The sequence below is a fragment of the Agelaius phoeniceus genome, chromosome 37 (assembly GCF_051311805.1).
Source record: "Agelaius phoeniceus isolate bAgePho1 chromosome 37, bAgePho1.hap1, whole genome shotgun sequence".
NCBI lineage: Eukaryota > Metazoa > Chordata > Aves > Passeriformes > Icteridae > Agelaius > Agelaius phoeniceus.
In genome coordinates, this window is record NC_135302.1 from 260,528 (window position 1) to 287,095 (window position 26,568).

Consider the following 26,568-nt stretch of genomic DNA (forward strand, 5'->3'; position numbering starts at 1 on the left):
AATTTCCCATTTCAGGTTTGAATTTCCCCCCTTTAGGTCTCAATTTCCCCATTTAGGTCTGAATTTCCCCAGTTCAGGTTTCAATGCCCCATTTTGGTCTGAATCCCCCCATTTTGGTTGGAATTCCCCATTTTTGGGTGTAACTCCCTCACTTCTGTGTCTGCTGCTCTCCCCTCTGCTCGGTCAGGCGCCGCCGCGCGTCCTCGTTCAGCTGCGTGGCCAATTCCTTCTGGTGCGCGCGGCGCTTCTCCTCCGCTGTCAGCTCGTTCTGGGGGACAGGGGGGGACAGCTGGGGTCACTGGGGGGTTTGGGGGTTTGGGGGATCTTTTGGGATTTTTTTGGGATTTTTTTGGAATTTTTTTGAATTTTTTTGGATTTTTTTTGAATTTTTTTGGATTTTTTTTGGATTTTTGAGGATTTTTTGAGGATTTTTTTTTAATTTTTTTTGGATTTCTTTTTATTTTTTCGGATTTTTTGAGGATGTTTTTGAATTTTTTGGAATTTTTTGGGGGATTTTTTTTTGATTTTTTGGAATTTTTTGGGATTTTTTGGGGGGATTTTTTTTTTATTTTTTGGGATATTTTTTTATTTTATGGGTTTTTTTTTTTATTTTTGGGGGATATTTTGGGATTTTTTTGAATATTTTTTTGGAGTTTTTTTGGATTTTTTGGGAATTTTGGGGATTTTATTTTGGATTTTTTTTATTTTTGGGGGATTTTTTTGGGATTTTTTTGAGATTTTTTGGGACTTTTGGGGGATTTTTTTGGATTTTGTTTGGATTTTTTTTTTTTATTTTTTATTTTTTGGGATTTTTGGGGATTTTTTGGGAATTTTTTGGGAAATTTTTTTTCTTAATTTTCTGGGGTTCTTTTGGATTCTTTTGGATTTTTTGGAATTTTTTGGATTTTTTTTTTTTGGATTTTGTTTGAAATTTTTTCAATTTTTTGGGGGGGGAATTTTTTTGGATTTTTTGGGATTTTTTGGGGGGATTTTTGGATCTTTTTTTTAATTTTTTTTTTAATTTTTTGGGATATTTTGGGATTTTTTTTGGATTTTGTTTGAATTTTGGGGGATTTTTTGGATTTTTTTGGGCTGTGGTCACTCAGGGTCACTTTTTGGCCATTTTAGAGGGGTTTTTTGGGCCATTTGGGGCTGTGGTCACTCGGGGTCATTTATGGCCATTTTAAGGCATTTTTGGGGGATTTTTTGGGGATTTTTGGGGATTTTGGGGCTGTGGTCACTCATGGTCACTCAGTGGTCATTTTGGGTCATTTTTGGCCATTTTAAGACTTTTTTTGGGGGATTTTTTTGACATTTTTGGGGATTTTTGGGGTTGTGGTCACTCAGGGTCATTTTAGGCCATTTTAGAGGGGTTTTTTGGGCCATTTTGGGGCTGTGGTCACTCAGGGTCATTTTTTGGCCATTTTAAGGCATTTTTGGAGGATTTTTTGGGAATTTTGGGGATTTTGGGGCTGTGGTCACTCAGTGGTCATTTTGGGTCATTTTGGCCATTTTAAGACTTTTTTTGGGAGGATTTTTTTTGACATTTTTGGGGATTTGGGGGTTGTGGTCACTCAGGGTCATTTTGGGTCATTTTAAGGCATTTTTGGGGGGATTTTTTTGGGGATTTTTGGGGATTTTGGGGCTGTGGTCACTCAGTGGTCACTCAGTGGTCACTCAGTGGTCACTCAGGGTCACCCACCCGTGTCCTCTCGGTCAGGAGGGCGGCCCGGGAGCTCCTCCCCAGCAAATCCTCGGCCGCGTCCTTGTCCGGCTCCTCCTCGTCCTCGTCCTCGTTCTGGGGACAGAAACACAAATTTGGGAAAAAAACAAAAACAAAATTCCCAAATTCCCAAAACCCCCAAAACCCCCAAATCCAAAATCCCCACATTTCCTGAAATCTCCAAAATCTCCAAGTCCCAAAAATCCCGAACCCCAAAATCTCCGAATCCCTCAAATCCCTAAAATTCCCGAAATCCCCAAAATCCTGAAACTCCCAAAAATCTCAAAATCCCCAGAATCCCAAAAATCTCAAAATCCCCAAATCCCCCAAAATTTCTAAATTTCCCCACATCTCCAAAATGAGCCAAAACCCCCAAAATCTGAGGAAAATCCCCCCAAAATGACCCCAAACCCCAAATTCTGATAAATGCCCCAAAATGAGCCAAAACCCACAAAATGACCCCAAAACCCCAAATTCTGATAAATGCCCCAAAGTGACCCAAAACCCCCGAAATGCCCAAAACCCCAAATTCTGATAAATGCCCCAAAACCCCCAAAATGACCCAAACCCCAATATGACCCAAAAGTCCGAATTTTGGTAAACCCCCAAAAAGAACCAAAATTTACAAAATGACCGAAACTCCCCAAAATGCCCCAAACCCCCAAAATGACTGAAAACCCCAAAATGCCTCAAATGCCCTAAAATAACCCAAACTCCCCCAAAATGCCCCAAACCCCCAAAATGCCCCAAACTCCCCGAAAATGCCCCAAACCCCCAAAATGCCCCAAACTCCCCAAAATGCCCCAAACTCCCAAAATGACTGAAAACCCCAAAATGCCCCAAACTCCCCCAAAATGCCCCAAACTCCCCCAAAATGACTGAAAACCCCAAAATGCCCCAAACTCCCCCAAACCCCCCAAATCCCGTTAACTCCCCCAGGGCCATTTCAGGTTTTTGGTTTGCCCAAAATCCGCAGATTTGGCCCAAACGGGGCCCGCTCACCTTGAGGAAGATCCGACGTTCTTCACCTTCTTCTTGACCGACGTCAGCACCACGGCCGGGCCGTCCTGCACCGAGAGACGGGATTGGTCGGGATCGGGACATGGAGACACGGGATTGGTCAGGGGAGAAAGGCACCGGGACACGGGATTGGTCAGGATCGGGACATGGAGACACGGGATTGGTCAGGGGAAGGGCACCGGGACACGGGATTGGTCAGGAGAAGGGCACCGGGACACCCGATTGGTCAGGGGAGAATGGCACCGAGACATGGGATTGGTCAGGGGAAGGGCACCGGGACACCCGATTGGTCAGGGGAGAACGGCACCGGGACACGGGATTGGCCGGGATTGGGACAGGGAGACACCCGATTGGTCAGGGGAGAACGGCATCGGGACACCCGATTGGCCGGGAGAGAATGGAACCAAGAGACCCGATTGGTCAGGGGAGAACGGCACCAGGACACGGGATTGGTCAGGGGAGAAGGGCACCGGGACACGGGATTGGTCAGGAGAGAATGGCACCGAGAGATAGGATTGGTTGGATCAGGACACCCAGACACGGATTGGTCAGGATTGGGACAGGCAGACACCTGATTGGTTGGATTGGGAAACTGAGACACCCAATTGGCCAGGGTAGAACGGCACCAAGACACGGATTGGTCGGGATTGGGACACCGAGACATGGGATTGGTCAGGATGAGAACGGCACCAAGACACCAGATTGGTCAAGGGAAGGACACCAAGACACCCAATTGGTCAAGGGAGAACAGCACCGAGACATGGGATTGGTCAGGGGAATGGCACCGAGACACCTGATTGGTTGGGATTGGGTCACCCAGACACCCAATTGGTCAAGGGAGAACGACACCGAGACAGCTGATTGGTCAGGGGAAGGACACGGGATTGGCCGGGATTGGGAAAGGAGCAACGGGATTGGTCGGGAGAAGGAGACGGAGACACAGGATTGGCTGGGATTGGGAAAGGAGCGACGGGATTGGCCGATACACGAGACACAGGATTGGTCAGGAGAAATGAGGTCTGGGAGTGAGGGTTTGTGTGTGAGCCCTGCTGTGATTGGCCAGTTTAGGCCCGCCCACCTCATCCACCATGACGGTGTCCCCCAGGAAGAGGGCGTGGCTGAGCCAGGCTGTGATTGGTCAGTGTAACTGTGAGCCCCGCTGTGATTGGCTGGTTATGGGGCGTGTCCCCGTGCTGTGATTGGCTAATTCAGGCCCCGCCCACCTCGTCCACCATGATGGTGTCCCCAGAAAGAGGGCGTGGCTGAGCCAGCTGTGATTGGTGGGATTGTGTGTGAGCCCCGCTGTGATTGGAGGGTTTGTGTGTGATCCCTGCTGTGATTGGCAGGTCTGGGGGTGTGTCCCCGTGCTGTGATTGGCTAATTCAGGCCCCGCCCACCTCGTCCACCATGACGGTGTCCCCAGGAAGAGGGCGTAGCTGAGCCCCGCTGTGATTGGTCAGTGTAACTGTGAGCCCTGCTGTGATTGGCTGGTTACGGGGTGTGTCCCCGTGCTGTGATTGGTTAATTTAAGCCCCGCCCACCTCGTCCACCATGACGGTGTCCCCCAGGAAGAGGGCGTAGCTGAGCCAGGCTGTGATTGGTGGGTTTGTGTGTGAGCCCTGCTGTGATTGGCGGTCTGGGGGTGTGTCCCTATACCGTGATTGGCTAATTTAAGCCCCGCCCACCTCGTCCACCATGACGGTGTCCCCAGGAAGAGGGCGTAGCTCCGCTCCTCGGGGCGCTTGGCCTCGCGGTTGGGCAGCTCCGAGAGCCCCACGTTGACGCTGAACACCATCCCTGAACGGGGGGAAAACGGGGGGTTTTGGTTAAAATAACAAAAATGGGGAGAAATTAAAAAAAAATTGGGGAAAAAACCATGGGAAATTGGTTAAATTGGGGAAAAAAACACCATCCCTGAATGGGGTGAAAACGTGGGGATTCGGTTAAAGCAACAAAAATGGGGAGAAATGGGGAGAAAAGTTAAAAAAAGTAAAAAATTTGGGGGAAAAAACATGGAAAACCAGAGAAATCAGTAAACAACACCATCCCTGGAACGGGGCCAAAACCCAGGGATTCGGTTAAAGTAACAAAAATGGGGAGAAATTAAAAAAAATTGGGGAAAAAACCATGGGAAATTGGTTAAATTGGGGAAAAAACCCCAGAGAAATCAGTAAAAACAGCATCCCTGGAATGGGGGGAAAACGCGGGGATTTGGTTAAAATAACAAAATGGGGAGAAACAGGGAGAAAAGTTAAAAAAAGTAAAAAATTTGGGGGAAAAAACATGGGAAAACCAGAGAAATCAGTAAAAAAACCAGCATCCCAGAACGGGGCCAAACGCGGGGATTCGGTTAAAACAACAAAAACTGGAGATAAACAGGGATAAAGTAGGGGGAAGAATTTTGGGGTGGAAATCAGGGATTTTGGGGCTGACAAAGCAAATTTTGGGGTGAAAATTGGGGATTTTGGGTGTAAATCAGGGATTTTGGGGTGAAAATTGGGGATCTTGGGTGAAAATCGGGGATTTTGGGGTGAAAATCAGGGATTTTGGGGTGCAAAGCGCGGATTTTGGGGCTGACAAAGCCAAATTTTGGGGTGAAAATCAGGTATTTTGGGGTGAAAAGCGCAGATTTTGGGGTGAAAAGCGCGGATTTTGGGGTGAAACTCGGGGATTTTGGGCTGACAAAGCCAAATTTTGTGGGGAAAATCAGGAGTTTTGGGGTGAAAATCGGGATTTTGGGGTGAAAATCAGAGATTTGGGCTGACAAAGCCAAATTTTGGGGTGAAAATCGGGGATTTTGGGGCTGAGAAAGCCAAATTTTGGGGTTAAAATCAGGGATTTCGGGGTGAAAATCGGGGATTTTGGTGTTAAAATCAGGGATTTTGGGTGAAAATTGGGGATTTTGGGGCTGACAAAGCCAAATTTTGTGGGGAAAATCAGGAGTTTTGGGGTGAAAATTTGGGATTTTGGGGTGAAAATTTGGGATTTTGGGGTTAAAATTGGGGATTTTGGGTGAAAATTTAGGGATTTTGGGGTGAAACTTGGGGATTTTGGGGCTGACAAAGCCAAATTTTGGGGTGAAAAGCGTGAATTTGCTCATTTCTCACCTTTCCGCAGGCGCTGCTGGTTCTTGCTGTTGATGACCAGGGAGCCCTCGCGGAACTCGATGCCCATGGCGAACCTGTGACCCCAGAATGACCCCAGTGTGACCCCAGAATGACCCCAGTGTGACCCCGGCGTGACCCCACGGTGACCCCAGTCCCAAAATCGCCGTTTCTTACCCCAAGTTTTGGTGATTTTGCCCAGGAGCTCCGGGCGCTGCTTCTTGACCACGTCCATGACGGCGGCGTAGACGTCGCAGAGGCGGGCGCCTGCGGGGTCAGGGGTCACACAGGGGTCACACGGGGGTCACCGAGGGGTCAGGGGGCGGGCAGGGGTCAGGGGGCGGGCAGGGGTCAGGGGGTCACACAGGGGTCAGGCAGGGTCACTCAAAGCTAAGCGGGACAGGGAGGGTCACTCAAGGGTCACTCAAGGGTCACTCAGGGCCATTGTGGTCACTGTGGTCACTCACTGGTCACGCAAGGGTCACTCAGGGCCACTGTGGTCACTCAGGGAGCAGTGAGGGTCACTCAGTGGTCACTCAGGGTCACTCAGGGTCACTCAGTGGTCACTCAGGGGCCACTGTGGTCACTCACTGGTTACTGAATGGTTCTTAGTGGTCCCTCAATGGACAGTCAGGGTCACTCAGGGGTGACTCAATGGTCACTCAGGGTCACTTTGGTCACTCATTGGTCACTCACGGGTCACTCAATGGTTCTTAGTGGTCACTCAGTGGTCACTCAGAGTCACTGTGGTCACTCAGGGTCACTCAGTGGTTATTCAGGGTCACTCAATGGTCACTCAGGGTCACTGTGGTCACTCAGGGATCAGTGAGGGTCACTCAATGGTCACTCAATGGTTCTTAATGGTCACTCAATGGTCACTCAGGGTCAATGTGGTCACTCATTGGTTACTTAGGGTCACTCAGTGGTCACTGTGGTCACTCAGGAGTCATTCAATGGTCACTCAGGGATCAGTGAGCGTCACTCAATGTCACTCAATGTCACTGTGGTCACTCATTGGTTACTCAGGGTCACTTGAGGTCACTCAATGGTCACTCAGGGTCACTTTGGTCACTCATTGGTCACTCAGGAGTCACTCAATGGTCACTCAATGGTCACTGTGGTCACTCAGGGATCAGTGAGGGTCACTCAATGGTCACTCAATGGTCACTGTGGTCACTCAGGGAGCAGTGAGGGTCACTCAGTGGTCACTCAGGGGTCACTCAATGGTTCTTAGTGGTCACTCAGGGGTCACTCATTGGTCACTGTGGTCACTCTATGGTCACTCAGTGGTCACTCAATGGTTCTTAGTGGTCACTGTGGTCACTCAGGAGTCACTCAAGGGTCACTCAGGGATCAGTGACGGTCACTACAATGGTCACTCAATGGTCACTCAGGGGCCACTGTGGTCACTCATTGGTTACTCAGGGGTCACTGTGGTCACTCAAGGGTCACTCAGTGGTTCTTAGTGGTCACTCAGTGGTCACTCAGGGCCATTGTGGTCACTCAAGGGTCACTCAGGGTCACTCATTGCTCACTCAATGGTTCTTAGTGGTCACTCTGGTCAGTCATTGGTCACTCAGTGGTCACTGTGGTCACTCATTGGTCACACTATGGTCACTCTATGGTCACTATGGTCACTATGGTCACTCTATGGTCAGTGGTCACTCAGTGGTCACTCAGTGGTCACTCACCGTGCCTCAGCTCCCTCAGGAGCACATCCTGCAGGGTCAATAGGAAGCTGTAGTGGTCCTGCATGTCCTGGGACGGGTCACTCTATGGTCACTCTATGGTCACTCTATGGTCAGTGGTCACTCAGTGGTCACTCAGTGGTCACTCACCGTGCCTCAATTCCCTCAGAAGGATCTCTTGGAGGGTCAATAGGAAGCTGTAGTGGTCCTTGCATGTCCTGGGACGGGTCAGTCCGTGGTCACTCTATGGTCACTCTATGGTCACTCTATGGTCAGTGGTCACTCAGTGGTCACTCAGTGGTCACTCACCGTGCCTCAGCTCCCTCAGAAGCACATCCTGAAGGGTCAATAGGAAGCTGTAGTGGTCCTGCATGTCCTGGGACGGGTCAGTCCATGGTCACTCTATGGTCACTCTATGGTCAGTGGTCACTCAGTGGTCACTCAGTGGTCACTCAGTGGTCACTCACCGTGCCTCAGCTCCCTCAGGAGCACATCCTGAAGGGTCAATAGGAAGCTGTAGTGGTCCTGCATGTCCTGGGACGGGTCAGTCCATGGTCACTCTATGGTCACTCTATGGTCAGTGGTCACTCAGTGGTCACTCAGTGGTCACTCAGTGGTCACTCACCGTGCCTCAGCTCCCTCAGGAGCACATCCTGAAGGGTCAATAGGAAGCTGTAGTGGTCCTGCATGTCCTGGGACGGGTCAGTCACTGGTCACTCTATGGTCACTCTATGGTCACTCTATGGTCAGTGGTCACTCAGTGGTCACTCAGTGGTCACTCAGTGGTCACTCACCGTGTCTCAGCTCCCTCAGGAGCACATCCTGAAGGGTCAATAGGAAGCTGTAGTGGTCCTGCATGTCCTGGGACGGGTCAGTCCATGGTCACTCTATGGTCACTCTATGGTCACTCTATGGTCAGTGGTCACTCAGTGGTCACTCAGTGGTCACTCACCGTGCCTCAGCTCCCTCAGAAGGATCTCTTGGAGGGTCAATAGGAAGCTGTAGTGGTCCTGCATGTCCTGGGACGGGTCAGTCTGTGGTCACTCTATGGTCACTCTATGGTCACTCTATGGTCAGTGGTCACTCAGTGGTCACTCAGTGGTCACTCAGTGGTCACTCAATGGTCACTCACCGTGTCTCAGCTCCCTCAGAAGGACATCTTGGAGGGTCAGTAGGAAGCTGTAGTGGTCCTGCATGTCCTGGGACGGGTCACTCTATGGTCACTCTATGGTCACTCTATGGTCAGTGGTCACTCAGTGGTCACTCAGTGGTCACTCACCGTGCCTCAGCTCCCTCAGAAGCACATCCTGCAGGGTCAATAGGAAGCTGTAGTGGTCCTGCATGTCCTGGGACGGGTCAGTCCATGGTCACTCTATGGTCACTCTATGGTCACTCTGTGGTCAGTGGTCACTCAGTGGTCACTCAGTGGTCACTCAGTGGTCACTCACTGTGTCTCAATTCCCTCAGGAGCACATCCTGAAGGGTCAATAGGAAGCTGTAGTGGTCCTGCATGTCCTGGGACGGGTCAGTCCATGGTCACTCTATGGTCACTCTATGGTCACTCTATGGTCAGTGGTCACTCAGTGGTCACTCAGTGGTCACTCACCGTGCCTCAGCTCCCTCAAAAGGACATCTTGGAGGGTCAATAAGAAGCTGTAGTGGTCCTGCATGTCCTGGGACGGGTCAGTCCATGGTCACTCTATGGTCACTCTATGGTCAGTGGTCACTCTATGGTCACTCTATGGTCACTCTATGGTCAGTGGTCACTCAGTGGTCACTCAGTGGTCACTCAGTGGTCACTCACCGTGCCTCAGCTCCCTCAGCAGGATCTCTTGGAGGGTCAATAGGAAGCTGTAGTGGTCCTGCATGTCCTGGGACGGGTCACTCTATGGTCACTCTATGGTCACTCTATGGTCACTCTATGGTCAGTGGTCACTCAGTGGTCACTCAGTGGTCACTCAGTGGTCACTCACCGTGTCTCAATTCCCTCAGAAGGACCTCTTGGAGGGTCAATAGGAAGCTGTAGTGGTCCTGCATGTCCTGGGACGGGTCAGTCCATGGTCACTCTATGGTCACTCTATGGTCACTCTATGGTCAGTGGTCACTCAGTGGTCACTCAGTGGTCACTCACCGTGTCTCAGCTCCCTCAGCAGGATCTCCTGGAGGGTCAATAGGAAGCTGTAGTGGTCCTGCATGTCCTGGGACGGGTCCACCATGAGCGTCCGCACCAGGTTGGAGCAGTAGGACTTGTAGCGGATGCCCATGGAGCAGGTGATGGCCCCAAAGTGCATGTGGGACTTGTCGCTATGGAAACGGGGTGAAAAACGGGGAAATTGGTAAAAATTGGGGAAAAAGGGGGAAATTGGGAAAAAAAACGGGAAAAATTGGGTGAAAAATGGGGAAAATCGGGTGGAGAATGGGGAAATGTGGTCAGGAATGGAGCAGGTGATGGCCCCAAAGTGCATGTGGGACTTGTCGCTATGGAAACGGGGTGAAAAACGGGGAAATTGGTAAAAATTGTGGAAAAACGGGGTTAGAAATGGTGAAAAAACGGGGAAAAACGGGGGGAAAATGGGTCAGAAATGGGGTCAGGAATGGAGCAGGTGATGGCCCCAAAGTGCATGTGGGACTTGTCGCTGAAAAATTGGGGTGAAAAACGGGGAAATTGGTAAAAATAGTGAAAAAAAATATGGAAAATTGGGAAAAATGGAAAAAAAACGGGGAAAAATGGGTGGAAAATGGGGAAAATGGGGAGAGAAAACCAGGGGTGATGGCCCCAAAGTGCATGTGGGACTTGGCGCTGCGGAAACGGGGTGAAAAACGGGGAAATTGGTAAAAATTGGGGAGAAGAGGGGATTTTTAGTGGATTTTTGGTGGATTTGAAAGTGGAGTTTTGCAATTTTGAATTTTGGGTCAAATTCCCGTGATTTCGGGTACCTGACGATGCTGAACTTGAGGCTGTAGTTGCCCCCCCTCTGGATGATGATTATTGAATTTTTGGGGGATTTTTAGGCGAATTTTTGGCAGATTTTTTTGCCGATTTTTACCATTTTTCAGATTTTTGCATTTTGGGTTAAATCCCCACGATTTTGGTGCATTTCCCGTACCTGACGACGCTGAACTTGAGGCTGTAGTTGCCCCCACTCTAGATGATAATCTGGATATTTTTTGGGGATTTTTTGGGTAGTTTTTTGTGGATTTTTTACCCGATTTTTGCCATTTTTCGGATTTTCACATTTTGGGTTAAATTCACACGATTTTGGGTACCTGACGATGCTGAACTGGAGGCTGTAGTTGCCCCCATTCCAGATGATGATTACTGAATTTTTTGGTGATTTTTTGGGTAATTTTTGGCCGACTTTTAAGCGGATTTTTGCGATTTCACATTTTGGGTTAAATCCCCGGGATTTTGGTGCATTTCCCGTACCTGACGACGCTGAACTTGAGGCTGTAGTTGCCCCCATTCCGGATGATGATCTGGGGATTTTTTGGGGATTTTTAGGTGAATTTTTGTGGATTTTTTACCTGATTTTTACCATTTTTCAGATTTTTGCATTTTGGGCCAAATTCCGGGGATTTTGGGTACCTGATGATGCTGAACTTGAGGCTGTAGTTGCCCCCGCTCTGGATGATGATCTGGGGATTTTTAGGTGATTTTTGGGTAATTTTTGGCCGATTTTTGAGGGGATTTTTACCATTTTTCAGATTTTTCACATTTTGGGTCAAATTCCGGGGATTTTGGGTACCTGACGACGCTGAACTTGAGGCTGTAGTTGCCCCCATTCCAGATGATGATTACTGAATTTTTTGGTGATTTTTTGGGTAATTTTTGGCCGATTTTTAAGCCGATTTTTGCGATTTCACATTTTGGGTTAAATCCCCGCGATTTTGGGTACCTGACGACGCTGAATTTGAGGTTGTAGTTGCCCCCGCTCTGGATGATGATCTGGGGATTTTTTTGTCATTTTTTGGGTAATTTTTGGCCGATTTTTAAGCGGATTTTTACCATTTTTCAGATTTTTACATTTTGGGTCAAATTCCAGGGATTTTGGGTACCTGACGACGCTGAACTTGAGGCTGTAGTTGCCCCCACTCTTGATGATGATTACTGAATTTTTTGGTGATTTTTTGGGTAATTTTTTGTGGATTTTTTACCCGATTTTTGCGATTTTTCTGATTTTCACATTTTGGGTTAAATCCCCGCGATTTTGGGTACCTGACGACGCTGAACTTGAGGTTGTAGTTGCCCCCGCTCTGGATGATGGGAGGGTAACACATCTCCACGGCCGAGGGGTCGGCCCCGGCCAGGAATTTCTTCTCCTCGATGGCTTTTTCCACCGCCTCGGCCAATTTGCTGTGCCGCACTTTCTGCAATGGGGTGACGTCATCATGACGTCATCATGACATCACAGTGATGTCACCACAACGACCCCACAGCCCCAGCCCCCATTAGTGGGGATTTGGCCCCAAAACGGGCACAGAATTCACCCCAGAACTTTTTGGGGGGGTTTGGGGCCAAAACCGCCGGGATCGGCCCCAAAATTCCCGTTTTTGGTTGACCCCGAAAACGCCGAGTTTTGGGTCAGAATCAGCTGAAAATTGAGATTTTTGGAGCAAAGGGCCTCGGTTTGTGCCCTGTTGGGTGAGGTGGTCAAACTGCAGCTCAAAATTCGCATTTTTGGGTCAACCTGGCCTCAGAATTTCCAATTTTGGGTCTGACCTGGCCTCAAAACGCCCAGTTTGGGTCCAAACTCCCCTTTTTGGTCCTTTTGGGTCCAAACTCCCCTTTTTGGTCCAATCTGACCCCAAAATTCCCATTTTTGGTCCATCCTGACCTCAAAACTCCAAGTTTTGGTCCAAACCTGACCTCAAACCTCCCATTTTTGGTCCAAACTTCCCATTTTTGGTCCATCCTGACCTCAAAATTCCAATTTTTGGTCCCACCCCTCCCATTTTTGGTCCCACCTCCCATTTATGATCAAAACCTCCCATTTTCGGTCCATGCCGACCTCAAAACTCCAAGTTTTGGTCCATTCTGACCTCAAAATTCCCATTTTTGGTCAAAGCTCCCATTTCTGGTCCCACCTCCCATTTCTGGTCCATTCTGACCTCAAAATTCCAATTTTGATCCAAACCTTCCATTTTTGGTCCAAACCTCCCATTTATGCTCAAAACCTCCCATTTTTGGTCCATCCCGACCTCAAACCTCCAATTTTTTCGGAGTCCAACCTGACCTCAAAATTCCCATTTCTGGTCCCACCCCTCCCATTCTTGGTCCCGCCTCCCATTCCTGCCCCGCCCCTCCCGCATTGTCCCCGCCCCTCCAGCGCTGTCCCCGCCCCTTTAGTGGGCGTGTCCCGGCCGGACCTCGTCGGCGTCCACGATCTCCATCACGCGCTCCTTGAAGAACTTGGTGAAGAGCTCGGAGGTGATGGCGGCCGCCTTGCGCATCAGCGCCAGCTCCTGCTCCTCCTTGGCCGCCATGGCCAGCGCCACCGCCGCGCTCACGTCCACCTAAAGGGGGCGGGGTTAAAGGGGTGGGCGGGGTTAGAGCGGTGGGCGGGGTCAGAGCCGGGAATGAACCAACCCCAACCCAGCTCCTGCTCCTCCTTGGCCGCCATGGCCAGCGCCACCGCCGCGCTCACGTCCACCTAAAGGGGGCGGGGCCAAAGGGGGGCGGGGTCAGAGAGAGTGGGCGGGGTCAGGAACGGGAATGAACCAATCCCAGCCCAGCTCCTGCTCCTCCTTGGCCGCCATGGCCAGCGCCACCGCCGCGCTCACGTCCACCTGAAAGGGGGCGGGGTTAATGGGGTGGGCGGGGTTAATGGGGTGGGCGGGGTCAGAGCCGGGAATGAACCAATCCCAACCCAGCTCCTGCTCCTCCTTGGCCGCCATGGCCAGCGCCACCGCCGCGCTCACGTCCACCTGAAGGGGCGGGGTTAGAGAGAGTGGGCGGGGTCAGAGAGGGGGGGCGGGGTTAATGGGGTGGGCGGGGTCAGAGCTGGGAATGAACCAATCCCAGCCCAGCTCCTGCTCCTCCTTGGCCGCCATGGCCAGCGCCACCGCCGCGCTCACGTCCACCTGAAAGGGGGCGGAGTCACAGGGTGGGCGGGGTCAATGGGGTGGGCGGGGTTAATGGGATGGGCGGGGTCAGAGCTGGGAATGAACCGACCCCAGCCCAGCTCCTGCTCCTCCTTGGCCGCCATGGCCAGCGCCACCGCCGCGCTCACGTCCACCTGAAAGGGGGCGGGGTTAGAGAGAGTGGGCGGGGTTAATGGGGTGGGCGGGGTCAGAGCCGGGAATGAACCAACCCCAGCCCAGCTCCTGCTCCTCCTTGGCCGCCATGGCCAGCGCCACCGCCGCGCTCACGTCCACCTGGAAGGGGGCGGGGTCACAGGGTGGGCGGGGTCAGAGAGAGAGTGGGCGGGGTTACAGTGCTGGGCGGGGCTTGAACCGACCCCAGCCCAGCTCCTGCTCCTCCTTGGCCGCCATGGCCAGCGCCACCGCCGCGCTCACGTCCACCTGAAAGGGGCGGGGCCAATGGGGGGCGGGGTTAATGGGGTGGGCGGGGTTACAGTGCTGGGTGGGGTCAGAGCAGGGAATGAACCGACCCCAGCCCAGCTCCTGCTCCTCCTTGGCCGCCATGGCCAGCGCCACTGCCGCGCTCACGTCCACCTGAAGGGGCGGGGTCACAGGGTGGGCGGGGTTAATGGGGTGGGCGGAGTCAGAGCCGGGAATGAACCAACCCCAACCCAACTTTGGCCAATGTGACCCAGCTCTGACTCTTCCAAATAAGCTCTGACCCAACTTTGGGTCTCCCGAGCCAACTTTGACTCATTGAACCCAATTTTGATGAATTTCACCCATTTTTGATTAATTTACCCTGACTTTGATTCATTGAACCCAATTTTGATGAATTTCACCCATTTTTGATTAATTTACCCCGACTTTGACTCACTGAACCCAATTTTGGTTAATTTAACCCAATTTTGATTAATTTCACCCAACTTTGACTCTTCCAACTCAACTTTCATCCTTCAAACCCAACTCTGACCCATCCAACCCAACTTGAACTCTTCAAACCCAACTTCAACTCTTCCAACCCAACTTGAACTCTTTAAACCCAACTCAAACCCAACTTTGACTCTTCCAACTCAACTTTCATCCATTAAACCCAACTTTGACTCATCCAACCCAACTTCGACTCTTCCAACCCAACTTTGACTCTTCCAACCCAACTCAAACCCAACTTTGACTCTTTAAACCCAACTGTGACCCTTCCAACTCAAGTCAAACCCAACTCTGACCCTTCAAACCCAACTTTGACTCTTCCAACCCAACTTTGACCCTTCAAACCCAACTCAAACCCAACTGTGACTCTTTAAACCCAACTCTGACCCTTCCAACTCAAGTCAAACCCAACTTTGACTCTTCCAACCCAATTTTGACTCTTTAAACCCAACTTTGACCCTTCCAACTCAACTCAAACCCAACTTTGACTCTTTAAACCCAACTCAAACCCAACTTTGACTCTTCCAACCCAACTCCGCCCCACCCCCTGTGCCAGGCCCCGCCCCCCTGTCCCAGGCCCCGCCCCCGGACCTTCTCGAAGCCCTCCTTGCTGAGGGCGTCGTTCCAGCTCTTCATGAACTCTCCCGGGAATTTGTCCTTGGCGAAGACCCCGAGGCGCCGCCCGCCCCGGCTGCCCCGCAGCGCTTCCAGAAGCTTCTCAAAGTTGGCCTTGTTGCTCTCGTTCTGAAAGGGGGCGGGGCCAGATCAGGGGGGTGTGGCCATGGGGAGGGTGGGGGGCGTGGCCAGGCCCAGCCCCAGGGATGGGGGCGGAAAGGGACAAGAGAGGCCCCAAAAGGGCCCAGAGTGACCCAAAGGGGGCCCAAAGTGACCCAAAAGGGCCCAGAGTGACCCAAAATGGGGCCCAGAGTGACCCCAGAGTGACCCAAAAGGGCCCAAAGTGACCCCAGAGTGACCCAAAAGTGACCACCAGGACCCCAAAGTGACCCAAAGGGGCCCAAAATGACCCAAAAGGGCCCAAAGTGAACCAAAAGTGACCACCAGGACCCTAAAGTGACCAAACGGGGCCCAGAGTGACCCAAAAGGGGCCCAGAGTGACCAAAATGGGGCCCAGAGTGACCAAAATGGGGCCCAGAGTGACCCAAAAGGGCCCAGAGTGACCCAAAAGGGCCCAAAGTGACCCCAAAGTGACCACCAGGACCCCAGAGTGACCCAAAGGGAGCCCAAAGTGACCCAAAAGTGACCCCCAGGACCCCAAAGTGACCCAAAATGACCCCAAAGTGACCCAAAGGGGGCCCAGAGTGACCCAAAAGTGACCACCAGGACCCCAAAGTGACCCCCAGGACCTCAAAATGACCCAAAGTGACCACCAGGACTCCAAAGTGACCAAATGGGGGCCCAGAGTGACCCAAAAGTGACCACCAGGACCCCAAAGGGGTCCCAAAAGTGACCACCAGGACCTCAGAGTGACCCCCAGGACCCCAAAATGACCCAGAGTGGCCACCAGGACCCCAAAGTGACCAAAAGTGACCACCAGGAACCCAAAGTGACCCAAAATGACTCCCTAAAAACCCAAAAATGACCCAAAGTGACCCAAAATGGCCCAAGGGGTCCCCACCTTCTCGCGCACGAGCAGCGTGACCCCAAAGTGACCCAAAGTGACCCAAAATGACCCAAAATGACCCAAAAACCCCAAGGGGTCCCCACCTTCTCGCGGACGAGCAGTGTGACCCCAAAGTGACCCAAAATTGACCCAAAAATGACCCAAAATGGCCCAAAAGCCCCCAGGGGTCCCCACCTTTTCCCGCACGAGCAGGATGACCCAAAAGTGACCCAAAATGACCCAAAAGTGACCCAAAATGACCGAAAATAGCCCCAAAATGACCCAAGGGTCCCCACCTTCTCCCGGACGAGCAGGGTGACCCCAAAGTGACACAAAACGACCCAAAATAGCCCCAAAAGCCCCCAGGGGTCCCCACCTTTTCCCGGACGAGCAGGATGACCCCAAAGTGACCCAAAGTGACCCAAAACAGCCCCAAAAACCCCCAAGGGTCCCCACCTTCTCGCGCACGAGCAGCGTGACCCCAAAGTGACCCAAAAATGACCCAAAGTGACCCAAAATAGCCCCAAAAGCCCCCAGGGGTCCCCACCTTCTCACGCACAAGCAGCGTGACCCAAAAGGGCCCAAAATGGCCCAAAATGACCCAAGGGTCCCCACCTTCTCCCAGATGAGCAGCGTGACCCAAAAGGGCCCAAAATTGACCCAAAAACCCCCAAGGGTCCTCACCTTCTCCCAGATGAGCAGCGTGACCCCAAAGTGACCCAAAATGACTGAAAATAGCCCCAAACACCCCCAAGGGGTCCCCACCTTTTCCCGCACGAGCAGCGTGACCCAAAATGACCCAAAAATGACCCAAAATGGCCCAAAATGACCCAAGGGGTCCCCACCTTTTCCCGGACGAGCAGCGTGACCCCAAAATGACCCAAAATTGACCCAAAATGACTGAAAATAGCCCCAAACACCCCCAAGGGATTCCCACCTTCTCCCGCACGAGCAGCGTGACCCCAAAGTGACCCAAAGTGACCCAAAAGGGCCCAAAATGACCCAAAATGACCCAAGGGGTCCCCACCTTTTTGCGCACGAGCAGCGTGACCCAAAAGGGCCCAAAATGCCCCAAAAACCCCCAGGGATCCCCACCTTCTCCCGCACGAGCAGCGTGACAGCCGGGAGCCCGTTGGAGGCGCCCTCGCCGCCCTTGCCCTGCGCCACCTGCTTGAGGAACTCGACCTTCTTGCGGCTGGCCAGGAACAGGGCGCGCTCCTCACAGAACAGCATCACCGTGTCGGTGAGCTCGTAGCCAAACAGCCAGGTCTGGGGGGAAACAGCACGGGAAGGGTTAAAAACAGCACGGAAAGGGTTAAAAACAGCAAAAAAACAAAAAAAAACCCATCAAAAACGGACCAGGAACCCCAAAACCCCAAAAAACCCCAAAAAACCCCATCAAAAACGGACCAGGAACCCCAAAAATGGACCCAGGAACCCAAAAATGGACCCAGGAACAGAAACCAGCAGGGACCAGAGCAGCGTCACCGTGTCGGTGAGCTCAGAGCCAAACAGCCAGGTCTGGGGGGGGAAACAGCGTGGGAAGGGTTAAAAACAGCAAAAAACCCCATCAAAAACGGACCAGGAACCCCAAAACCCCAAAAAACCCCATCAAAAATGGACCAGGAACCCCAAAACCCCAAAAAACCCCATCAAAAACGGACCAGGAACCCCAAAAATGGACCCAGGAACAACAGAAACCAGCAGGGACCAGAGCAGCGTCACCGTGTCGGTGAGCTCGTAGCCAAACAGCCAGGTCTGGGGGGAAACAGCACAGAAAGGGTTAAAAACAGCAAAAAAACCAAAAAAAACCCCATCAAAAATGGACCAGGAACCCAAAAAACCCCACAAAACCCGAAAAAACCCCATCAAAAACGGACCAGGAACCCCAAAAATGGACCCAGGAACCCCAGAAACCAGCAGGGACCAGAACAGCATCACCGTGTCGGTGAGCTCAGAGCCAAACAGCCAGGTCTGGGGGGAAACAGCGTGGGAAGGGTTAAAAACAGCAAAAAAAACCAAAAAAAACCAAAGAAAACCCAAAAAAACCCATCAAAAACGGACCAGGAACCCCAAAACCCCAAAAAACCCCACAAAAATTGACCCAGGAACCCCAAAAATGGACCCAGGAACCCCAAAATCCAGCAGGGACCAGAGCAGCGTCACCGTGTCGGTGAGCTCGTAGCCAAACAGCCAGGTCTGGGGGGGAACAGCACGGAAAGGGTTAAAAACAGCAAAAAACCCCATCAAAAACGGACCAGGAACCCAAAAACCCCAAAAAACCCGAAAAAACCCCATCAAAAATGGACCAGAAACAACAGAAACAAACAGGGACCAGAGCAGCGTCACCGTGTCGGTGAGCTCAGAGCCAAACAGCCAGGGATGGGGGGGAACAGTGTGGGAAGGGTTAAAAACAGCAAAAAAACAAAAAAAACCCATAAAAAATGGACCAGGAACCCCAAAACCCCAAAAACCCCATCAAAAACGGACCAGGAACAACAGAAACCAGCAGGGACCAGAGCAGCGTCACCGTGTCGGTGAGCTCGTAGCCAAACAGCCAGGGATGGGGGGAAACAGCGTGGGAAGGGTTAAAAACAGCACAGAAAGGGTTAAAAACAGTAAAAAAAACAAAAAAAAAAACAAAAAAAACCCAAAAAGCCCCATCAAAAATGGACCAGGAACCCCAAAAATGGACCCAGGAACAGAAACAAACAGGGACCAGAGCAGCGTCACCGTGTCGGTGAGCTCAAAGCCAAAGAGCCAGGGATGGGGGGGAACAGCATGGAAAGGGTTAAAAACAGCAAAAAAACCAAAAAACCCCATCAAAAATGGACCAGGAACCCAAAAACCCCAAAAATCCCCAAAAAACCCCATCAAAAATGGACCAGAAACAACAGAAACAAACAGGGACCAGAGCAGCATCACCGTGTCGGTGAGCTCAGAGCCAAACAGCCAGGTCTGGGGGGGGAACAGCACAGGAAGGGTTAAAAACAGCACGGAAAGGGTTAAAAACAGCAAAAAAACAAAAAAAACCAAAAAAACCAAAAAACCCCATCAAAAACAGACCAGGAACCCCAAAACTCCAAAAACCCCAAAAAACCCCATCAAAAACGGACCAGGAACCCAAAAACCCCAAAAAACCCCATCAAAAATGGACCCAGGAACCCCAAAAATGGACAGAAACAGCCCAAAAATGGTGAGAAACACCCCAGAAATACAAAGGCACCAAAAACCCAAAAAAAGCCCCACAGAAATGGACCCAGGAACCCCAAAAATACAAAGGCACTGAAAACCCAAAAACAACCCCAAAAAATCCGACCAAAAATCCCCCAAAAATGACTCAGGAACCCCAAAAACCAGAGCAGCGTCACGGTGTTGGTGAGCTCGGAGCCAAAGAGCCAGGGATGGGAAAAACACCCCAAAAATGGACAGAAACAGCCCAAAAATGGACCCAGGAACCCCAAAAATGGACAGAAACAGCCCAGAAATGGACAGAAACAGCCCAGAAATGGACAGAAACAGCCCAGAAATGGACTCAGGAACCCCAAAAATGGACAGAAACAGCCCAAAAATGGACCCAGAAACCCCAAAATTATAAAGACATCAAAAACCCAAAAAAAACCCCACAAAAATGGACCCAGGAACCCCAAAACTCAAAAAAACCCCACAAAATGGACCCAGGAAGCCCAAAAATAGAGAAACACTGAAAACCCAAAAAAACCCCCACAAACCCACCCAGAAACCCCAAATATGGACAGAAACACCCCAAAAATGAACTCAGGAACCCCAAAATTATAAAGACACCGAAAACCCAAAAAAAACCCCAAAAATCCGACCAAAAATCCCCAAAAAATGACCCAGGAACCCCAAAAACCAGAGCAGCGCCACGGTGTTGGTGAGCTCGGAGCCAAAGAGCCAGGGATGGGAAAAACACCCCAAAAATGGACCCAGGAACCCCAAAAATGGACAGAAACAGCCCAAAAACTGACAGAAACAGCCCAAAAATGGACAGAAACAGCCCAAAAATGGACAGAAACAGCCAAAAATGGACAGAAACAGCCCAAAAATGGACAGAAACACCCAAAAATGGACAGAAACAGCCCAGAAATGGACAGAAACAGCCCAAAAATGGTGAGAAACAGCCCAAAACTGGTGAGAAACAGCCCAAAAATGGACAGAAACACCCCAAATATGGACTCAGGAACCCCAAAACCCAAAAAAACCCCACAAAAATGGACAGAAACACCCCAGAAATGGACCCAGAAACCCCAAAAATACAAAGGCACCGAAAACCCAAAAAACCCCAGAAAAATGGACCCAGGAACCCCAAAACCCAAAAAAACCCCACAAGAATTGGCCCAGGAACCCCAAAAATGGACAGAAACACCCCAAAAATGGACCCAGGAACCCCAAAAATACAGAGACACCGAAAACCCAAAAAACCCCAGAAAAATGGAGCCAAGAACCCCAAAAACCGACAGGGAGACCCCACAAACCCACCCAGGAACCCCAAAAATGGAGAGAAACACCCCAAAAATGGACCCAGGAAGCCCAAAAATAGAGAAACACCGAAAACCCAAAAAAACCCCACAAACCCACCCAGGAAGCCCAAAAATGGACAGAAACACCCCAAAAATGGAGAGGGAAAAACCCAAAAGGGAGCAGGGACACTCAAAAATGGACAAAAACCCCAAAAATGGAGAAAAACCCCAAAAATGGAGCTGGGACACCCTAAAAGGAGCAGGGAAAGGCCCAAAAATGAGAGAATTCACCCAAAATGAGAGAATTCACCCAAAAATGAGAGAATTCACCCAAAATGAGGGGATTCACCCAAAATGAGAGAATTCACCCAAAAAGGAGAGAATTCACCCAAAAATGAGGGAATTCACCCAAAAAGGAGAGAATTCACCCAAAATGAGAGAATTCACCCAAAATGAGAGAATTCACCCAAAATGAGGGAATTCACCCAAAATGAGAGAATTCACCCAAAATGAGAGAATTCACCCAAAATGAGAGAATTCACCCAAAATGAGAGAATTCACCTAAAATGAGAGAATTCACCCAAAAAGGAGAGAATTCACCTAAAATGAGAGAATTCACCCAAAATGAGAGAATTCACCTAAAATGAGAGAATTCACCCAAAAATGAGAGAATTCACCCAAAATGAGAGAATTCACCTAAAATGAGAGAATTCACCCAAAAATGAGAGAATTCACCCAAAATGAGGGAATTCACCCAAAATGAGAGAATTCACCCAAAATGAGAGAATTCACCCAAAAGGAGAGAATTCACCCAAAAAGGAGAGAATTCACCCAAAATGAGAGAATTCACCCAAAAATGAGAGAATTCACCCAAAAAGGAGAGAATTCACCCAAAAGGAGAGAATTCACCCAAAATGAGAGAATTCACCTAAAATGAGGGGATTGACCCAAATATGACAGGATTGACTCAAAAATGAAGGAATTCAGCTCAAAAATGAGGGAATTCACCCAAATATGACAGAGATTTTGGGATTTTTTAGGGGATTTTCCCTCAGGGATTTTGGGGTTTTTTCTGGAGATTTTGGGATTTTTTAGGGGATTTTCCCTCAGGGATTTTGGGGTTTTTTCTGGAGATTTTGGGATTTTTTAGGGGATTTTCCCTCAGGGATTTTGTTCTTTTTTCTGGGGATTTTGGGATTTTTTAGGGGATTTTCCCTCAGGGATTTTGAGGTTTTTTCTGGAGATTTTGGGATTTTTTAGGGGATTTTCCCTCAGGGATTTTGGGGTTTTTTCTGGAGATTTTGGGATTTTTTAGGGGATTTTCCCTCAGAGATTTTGGGGTTTTTTTCCTGGCAATTTTGGGATTTCCCATCAAAGTTTTTGGGATTCTTCTCAGGGATTTCCCCTCAGAAATTTTGGGAATTTTTGGGGATTTCCCCTCAGAAATTTTGGGATTTTTTTGGGATTTCCCCTCAGAAATTTTGGGAATTTTTTGGGATTTCCCCTCAGAAATTTTGGGATTTTTTTGGGATTTTTTTTTTTCAGGGAATTTGGTATTTTGGGATTTTCCCCTTTGATTTTGGGACCCCCCTCCCCTCAGATTTTGGAATTTCCCTTGGAGATCTTGGGATTTTTCTCAGGGAATTTTTGGGGATTTTTGGGTTTTCCCCCCAGGGATTTTGGGACTTTCTGGGCATTTTCCCCTCCGAGATTTTTTGGCGATTTTGGGATTTTTTTGGGGAGGATTTTCCCTCAGGAATTTTGTTATTTTTTATGGGGATTTTTCCCTCAGGGAAATTGGGATTTTCCCCAGAGATTTTGGGATTATTTCCAGGGCTTTGGGGGTTTTTCTCAGGTAGTTCTGGATTTTTTTTACGGATTTTTCCAAGAAATTTGATATTGTGGGATTTCTCCTGAGGGATTTGGGGATTTTTCCCAGAGATTTTGGGGTTTTTTTTCAGGTATTTTTGGATTTTTTTTAGGGACTTTTCCCAGGAAATTCGATATTTTGGAATTTCTCCTGAGGGATTTTGGGATTTTTCTCAGGGATTTTTCCCAGGTATTTTTCGATTTTTTTTAGGGATTTTTCTTGGGAAATTTGATATTTGGTGATTTTTCCCAGAGATTTTGGGATTTTTCCCAGGTATTTTTGGAATTTTTTTAGGGATTTTTCTCAGGGAATTTGATATTTTGGGACTTCTCCTGAGGAATTTTGAGATTTTTCCCAGAGATTTGGGGATTTTTCTCAGGGATTTTTGGATTTTTTTTAGGGATTTTTCTTGGGAAATTTGATATTTGGGGATTTTTCCCAGAGATTCTGGGATTTTTTCTCTGGGATTTTTGGATTTTTTTTTTAGGGATTTTTCTCAGAAAATTTGATATTTTGGGATTTCTCCTGAGGGATTTTGGGATTTTTCTCAGGGAATTTTGAATTTTTCTCAGGTAGTTTTGAATTTTTCTCAGGGAATTTTGAATTTTTCTCAGGGATTTCGGGATTTCTCCTGAGGAATTTTGAGATTTTTCCCAGAGATTTTGGGATTTTTCTCAGGGATTTTTGGATATTTTTTTTTAGGGATTTTTCTCAGGAAATTTGATATTTTGGGATTTCTCCTGAGGGATTTTGGGGATTTTTCCCAGAGATTTTGGGGATTTGTCTCAGAGATTTTGGGATTTTTCTCAGGTATTTTTGGATTTCTCCTGAGGGATTTTTCTCAGGGATTTTAGGATTTTTCCCAGAGATTTTGGGATTTTTTCTCAGGTATTTTTGGATTTCTCCTGAGGGATTTTTGGATTTCTCCTGAGGGATTTTTGGATTTTTCCTGAGGGATTTTGGGGATTTTTCCCAGAGATTTTGGCATTTTTCCCAGGGATTTTGGGATTTTTCTCAGGGATTTTGGGATTTTTCTCATTGATTTCAGTATTTTGTTCTTTTCCCCGGGGATTTTGGGATTTCTCCTGAGGGATTTTGGGGATTTTTCTCAGAGATTTTGGGGATTTTTCTCAGAGATTTTGGGATTTCTCCTGAGGGATTTTGGCATTTTTCCCAGAGATTTTGGGATTTCTCCTGAGGGATTTTGGGGATTTTTCTCAGAGATTTTGGGATTTTTCTGAGGGATTTTAGGATTTTTCTCATTGATTTCAGTATTTTGTTCTTTTCCCCGGGGATTCTGGGATTCCTCCTGAAGGATTTTGGGGATTTCTCCTGAGGGATTTTGGTATTTTTCTCAGGGATTTTGGGGTTTTTCTCACTGATTTCAGTATTTTGTTCTTTTCCCCGTGGATTTTGCTGTTTTTGGGGATTTTCCCCCCTTTACCTGCAGCGCTGTGGATTTGGCGTAGACGATCTCCTCGTCCACCCCCACGGCCACCACGATGGCGTCGACGCCGCCCAACTCATCCTCCCCTTTCTGAGGGAAACAAGGGGTTAAAAATACCCCAAAATCACCCAAATTCAACCCAAAATCCCCCAAATTCACCTCCCCGAACTCATCCTCCCCTTTCTGGGGGAAAAAAGGGTTAAAAATACCCCAAAATCATCCAAATTCACCCTAAAATAAACCCCTGAACTCATCCTCCCCTTTCTGAGGGAAAAAAGGGGTTAAAAATACCCCAAAATCACCCAAATTCACCCCAAATTCACCCCAAAATAAACCCCAAACTCATCCTCCCCTTTCTCGGGGAAAAAAGGGGTTAAAAATACCCCAAAATCACCCAAATTCACCCTAAAATAAACCCCAAACTCATCCTCCCCTTTCTGAGGGAGAAAAGGGTTAAAAATACCCCAAAATCCCCCAAATTCACCCTAAAATAAACCCCGAACTCATCCTCCCCTTTCTGCGGGAAACAAGGGGTTAAAAATACCCCAAAATCCCCCAAATTCACCCTAAAATAAACCCCAAACTCATCCTCCCCTTTCTGCGGGAAACAAGGGGTTAAAAATACCCCAAAATCACCCAAATTCACCCCAAATTCACCCTAAAATAAACCCCGAACTCATCCTCCCCTTTCTGAGGAGAAAAGGGTTAAAAACACCCAAAATCACCCAAATTCACCCCAAAATAAACCCCTGAACTCATCCTCCCCTTTCTGGGGAAAAAAGGGGTTAAAAACACCCAAAATTACCCAAATTCACCCCAAATTCACCTCCCCGAACTCATCCTCCCCTTCCTGAGGGAAAAAAGGGTTAAAAACACCCAAAATCCCCCAAATTCACCCCAATTTCAACCAACATCCCCCCAGATTTACTTTGGGCCCTCCAAATTTACCTCAAACCTCCAAAATGTACTCAAAACACCCCAAATTTACCTCATAACCCCCAAATTTACCTCAAACCCCACAATTTTACCTCATAACCCCCAAATTTACCTCAAACCTCCCAAATTTACCTCAGACCCCCCAAAGTTACCTCAAACCCCCCAAATTTACCTCATACCCCCCAAATTTACCTCAGACCCCACAATTTTACCTCAAACCTCCCAAATTCACCTCAAAACCCCCAAATTTGCTGCAAACCTCCCATATTTACCTCAAATCCTCCCAAATTCACCTCAGACTCCACTGATTTACCTCAAAAGCCCCAAATTTACATCAAACCCACGGAATTCACTTCAAATTTCCCTCAAATCTTCAAAATTTACCTCACACTCCCTAAATTCAGCTCAGTCCTCCCAAATTTACCTCAAATCCCTCACATTCACTTTAAACCCCAAAAATTCACCTCAGCTCCTCTAAATTTACCTCAAACCACCCAAATTTACCTCACACCCCACAAATTTACCTTAAAGCCCCCTAAGTTCACACTCAAACACCCAAATTCAAACCAAATCCCTAAAATTCACCTCAAATCTTTCAGATTTATCTCAGATCCCCCAAATTTACCTCAACCCCCCCATAATTTACCTCAAATCTGCCGAATTTAGCTCAGACCCCTCAAATTCACTTCATACCCTCAAAATTCACCTCAAATCCCCCAAAATCACCTCAAACCTCCCAAAATTCACCTAAAAGCTCTCAAATTCAAACAAAACCCCCCAAATCCACTTAAATTCCCCCACATTTACCTCACCCCCCCCACATTTACCTCAACCCCCCTCATAATTTACCTCAAATCTCCCGAATTTACCCCGACCTCTCCCCCCCTCAAATGTACCCCAGCCCCCCCCCCCCTTTAGAGCTCCCCCCCTCAGGGCTCCCCCCGCCCCTCCCCCCGCTCCTCCCCGCCCCTCCCCCACCTGCCAGCTGGCGTAGAGCCGCCGCAGCCGCCTCGAGAAGGCCTCGCGGTCCAGGCTCAGCGCCATCCCCGGGGGCCCGCGCGGGGCCAGCGGCCCCTCCCGGGACCCTCGGCCTCCTCCGGGATCCGCCCCCTCGGCCGGGACTCCCCCGAGTTTTCTTCTTCTTCTTCTTCTTCTCCGCCGCCTCCTCCTCCTCCCGCGCCGCGGCGTTTACCCCCCCCGGAAACGCGGCCTGAGTGGCACTTCCGCTTCCGGGGCGGCGGGAAAAGGGCGGGACGGGAGGGCCGAGGGGAGGGGGGAGCGCGTCACGTGACCCGCGGAGGCGGGAAAAGGGCTCTGAGGACGACAGGGTCACGTGACCGCGGGAGGCGGGAAAAGGGCTCTGAGGGGCAGAGACGGGAAAATGGCGGCGGAGGGGGAAGCGGCCGCTTCTCGTAAAGGGGAGAAACGGGGAAATAGCGGCGAGGAAATCGGGAGAACCGGGGTGGGAAACGGATCCTTCCTCACGTGAGGCGGGGATGAATAAAGAGGAGGAGGCGTGGGAAAGTTTTCCGGCGTCACGTGACCGGGAGAGGCGGGAAAATGGCGCTGAGGGGGAGAAGGGGAAGCGGCCGCTTCTCGTAAAGCGGAAAAACGGGAAGCGAAGGAAGGTGAGAAACAGGAAATACCGGGGGGGGAAATCGGTAAAA

At 49.5% G+C, this 26,568-nt stretch overlaps 1 protein-coding gene across 1 annotated transcript in view; it reads right to left on the minus strand.

Moving 5' to 3' along the window:
• SUPT16H (SPT16 homolog, facilitates chromatin remodeling subunit) overlaps positions 1–26,160 on the minus strand; it is a 51,024-nt gene extending 24,864 nt beyond the window's left edge. The window contains 15 exon segments of the mRNA XM_077193219.1: positions 153–268; positions 1,703–1,798; positions 2,726–2,736; positions 2,739–2,790; positions 4,285–4,305; positions 4,449–4,540; positions 5,851–5,924; positions 6,015–6,114; positions 9,667–9,839; positions 11,752–11,903; positions 12,903–13,049; positions 15,138–15,290; positions 17,263–17,436; positions 23,963–24,055; positions 25,880–26,160. Of these exon segments, the coding sequence (XP_077049334.1) occupies positions 153–268; positions 1,703–1,798; positions 2,726–2,736; positions 2,739–2,790; positions 4,285–4,305; positions 4,449–4,540; positions 5,851–5,924; positions 6,015–6,114; positions 9,667–9,839; positions 11,752–11,903; positions 12,903–13,049; positions 15,138–15,290; positions 17,263–17,436; positions 23,963–24,055; positions 25,880–25,945 (1,520 nt within the window). The 5' untranslated portion in view covers positions 25,946–26,160.
• Between the last annotated feature and the right edge of the window lie 408 nt (positions 26,161–26,568).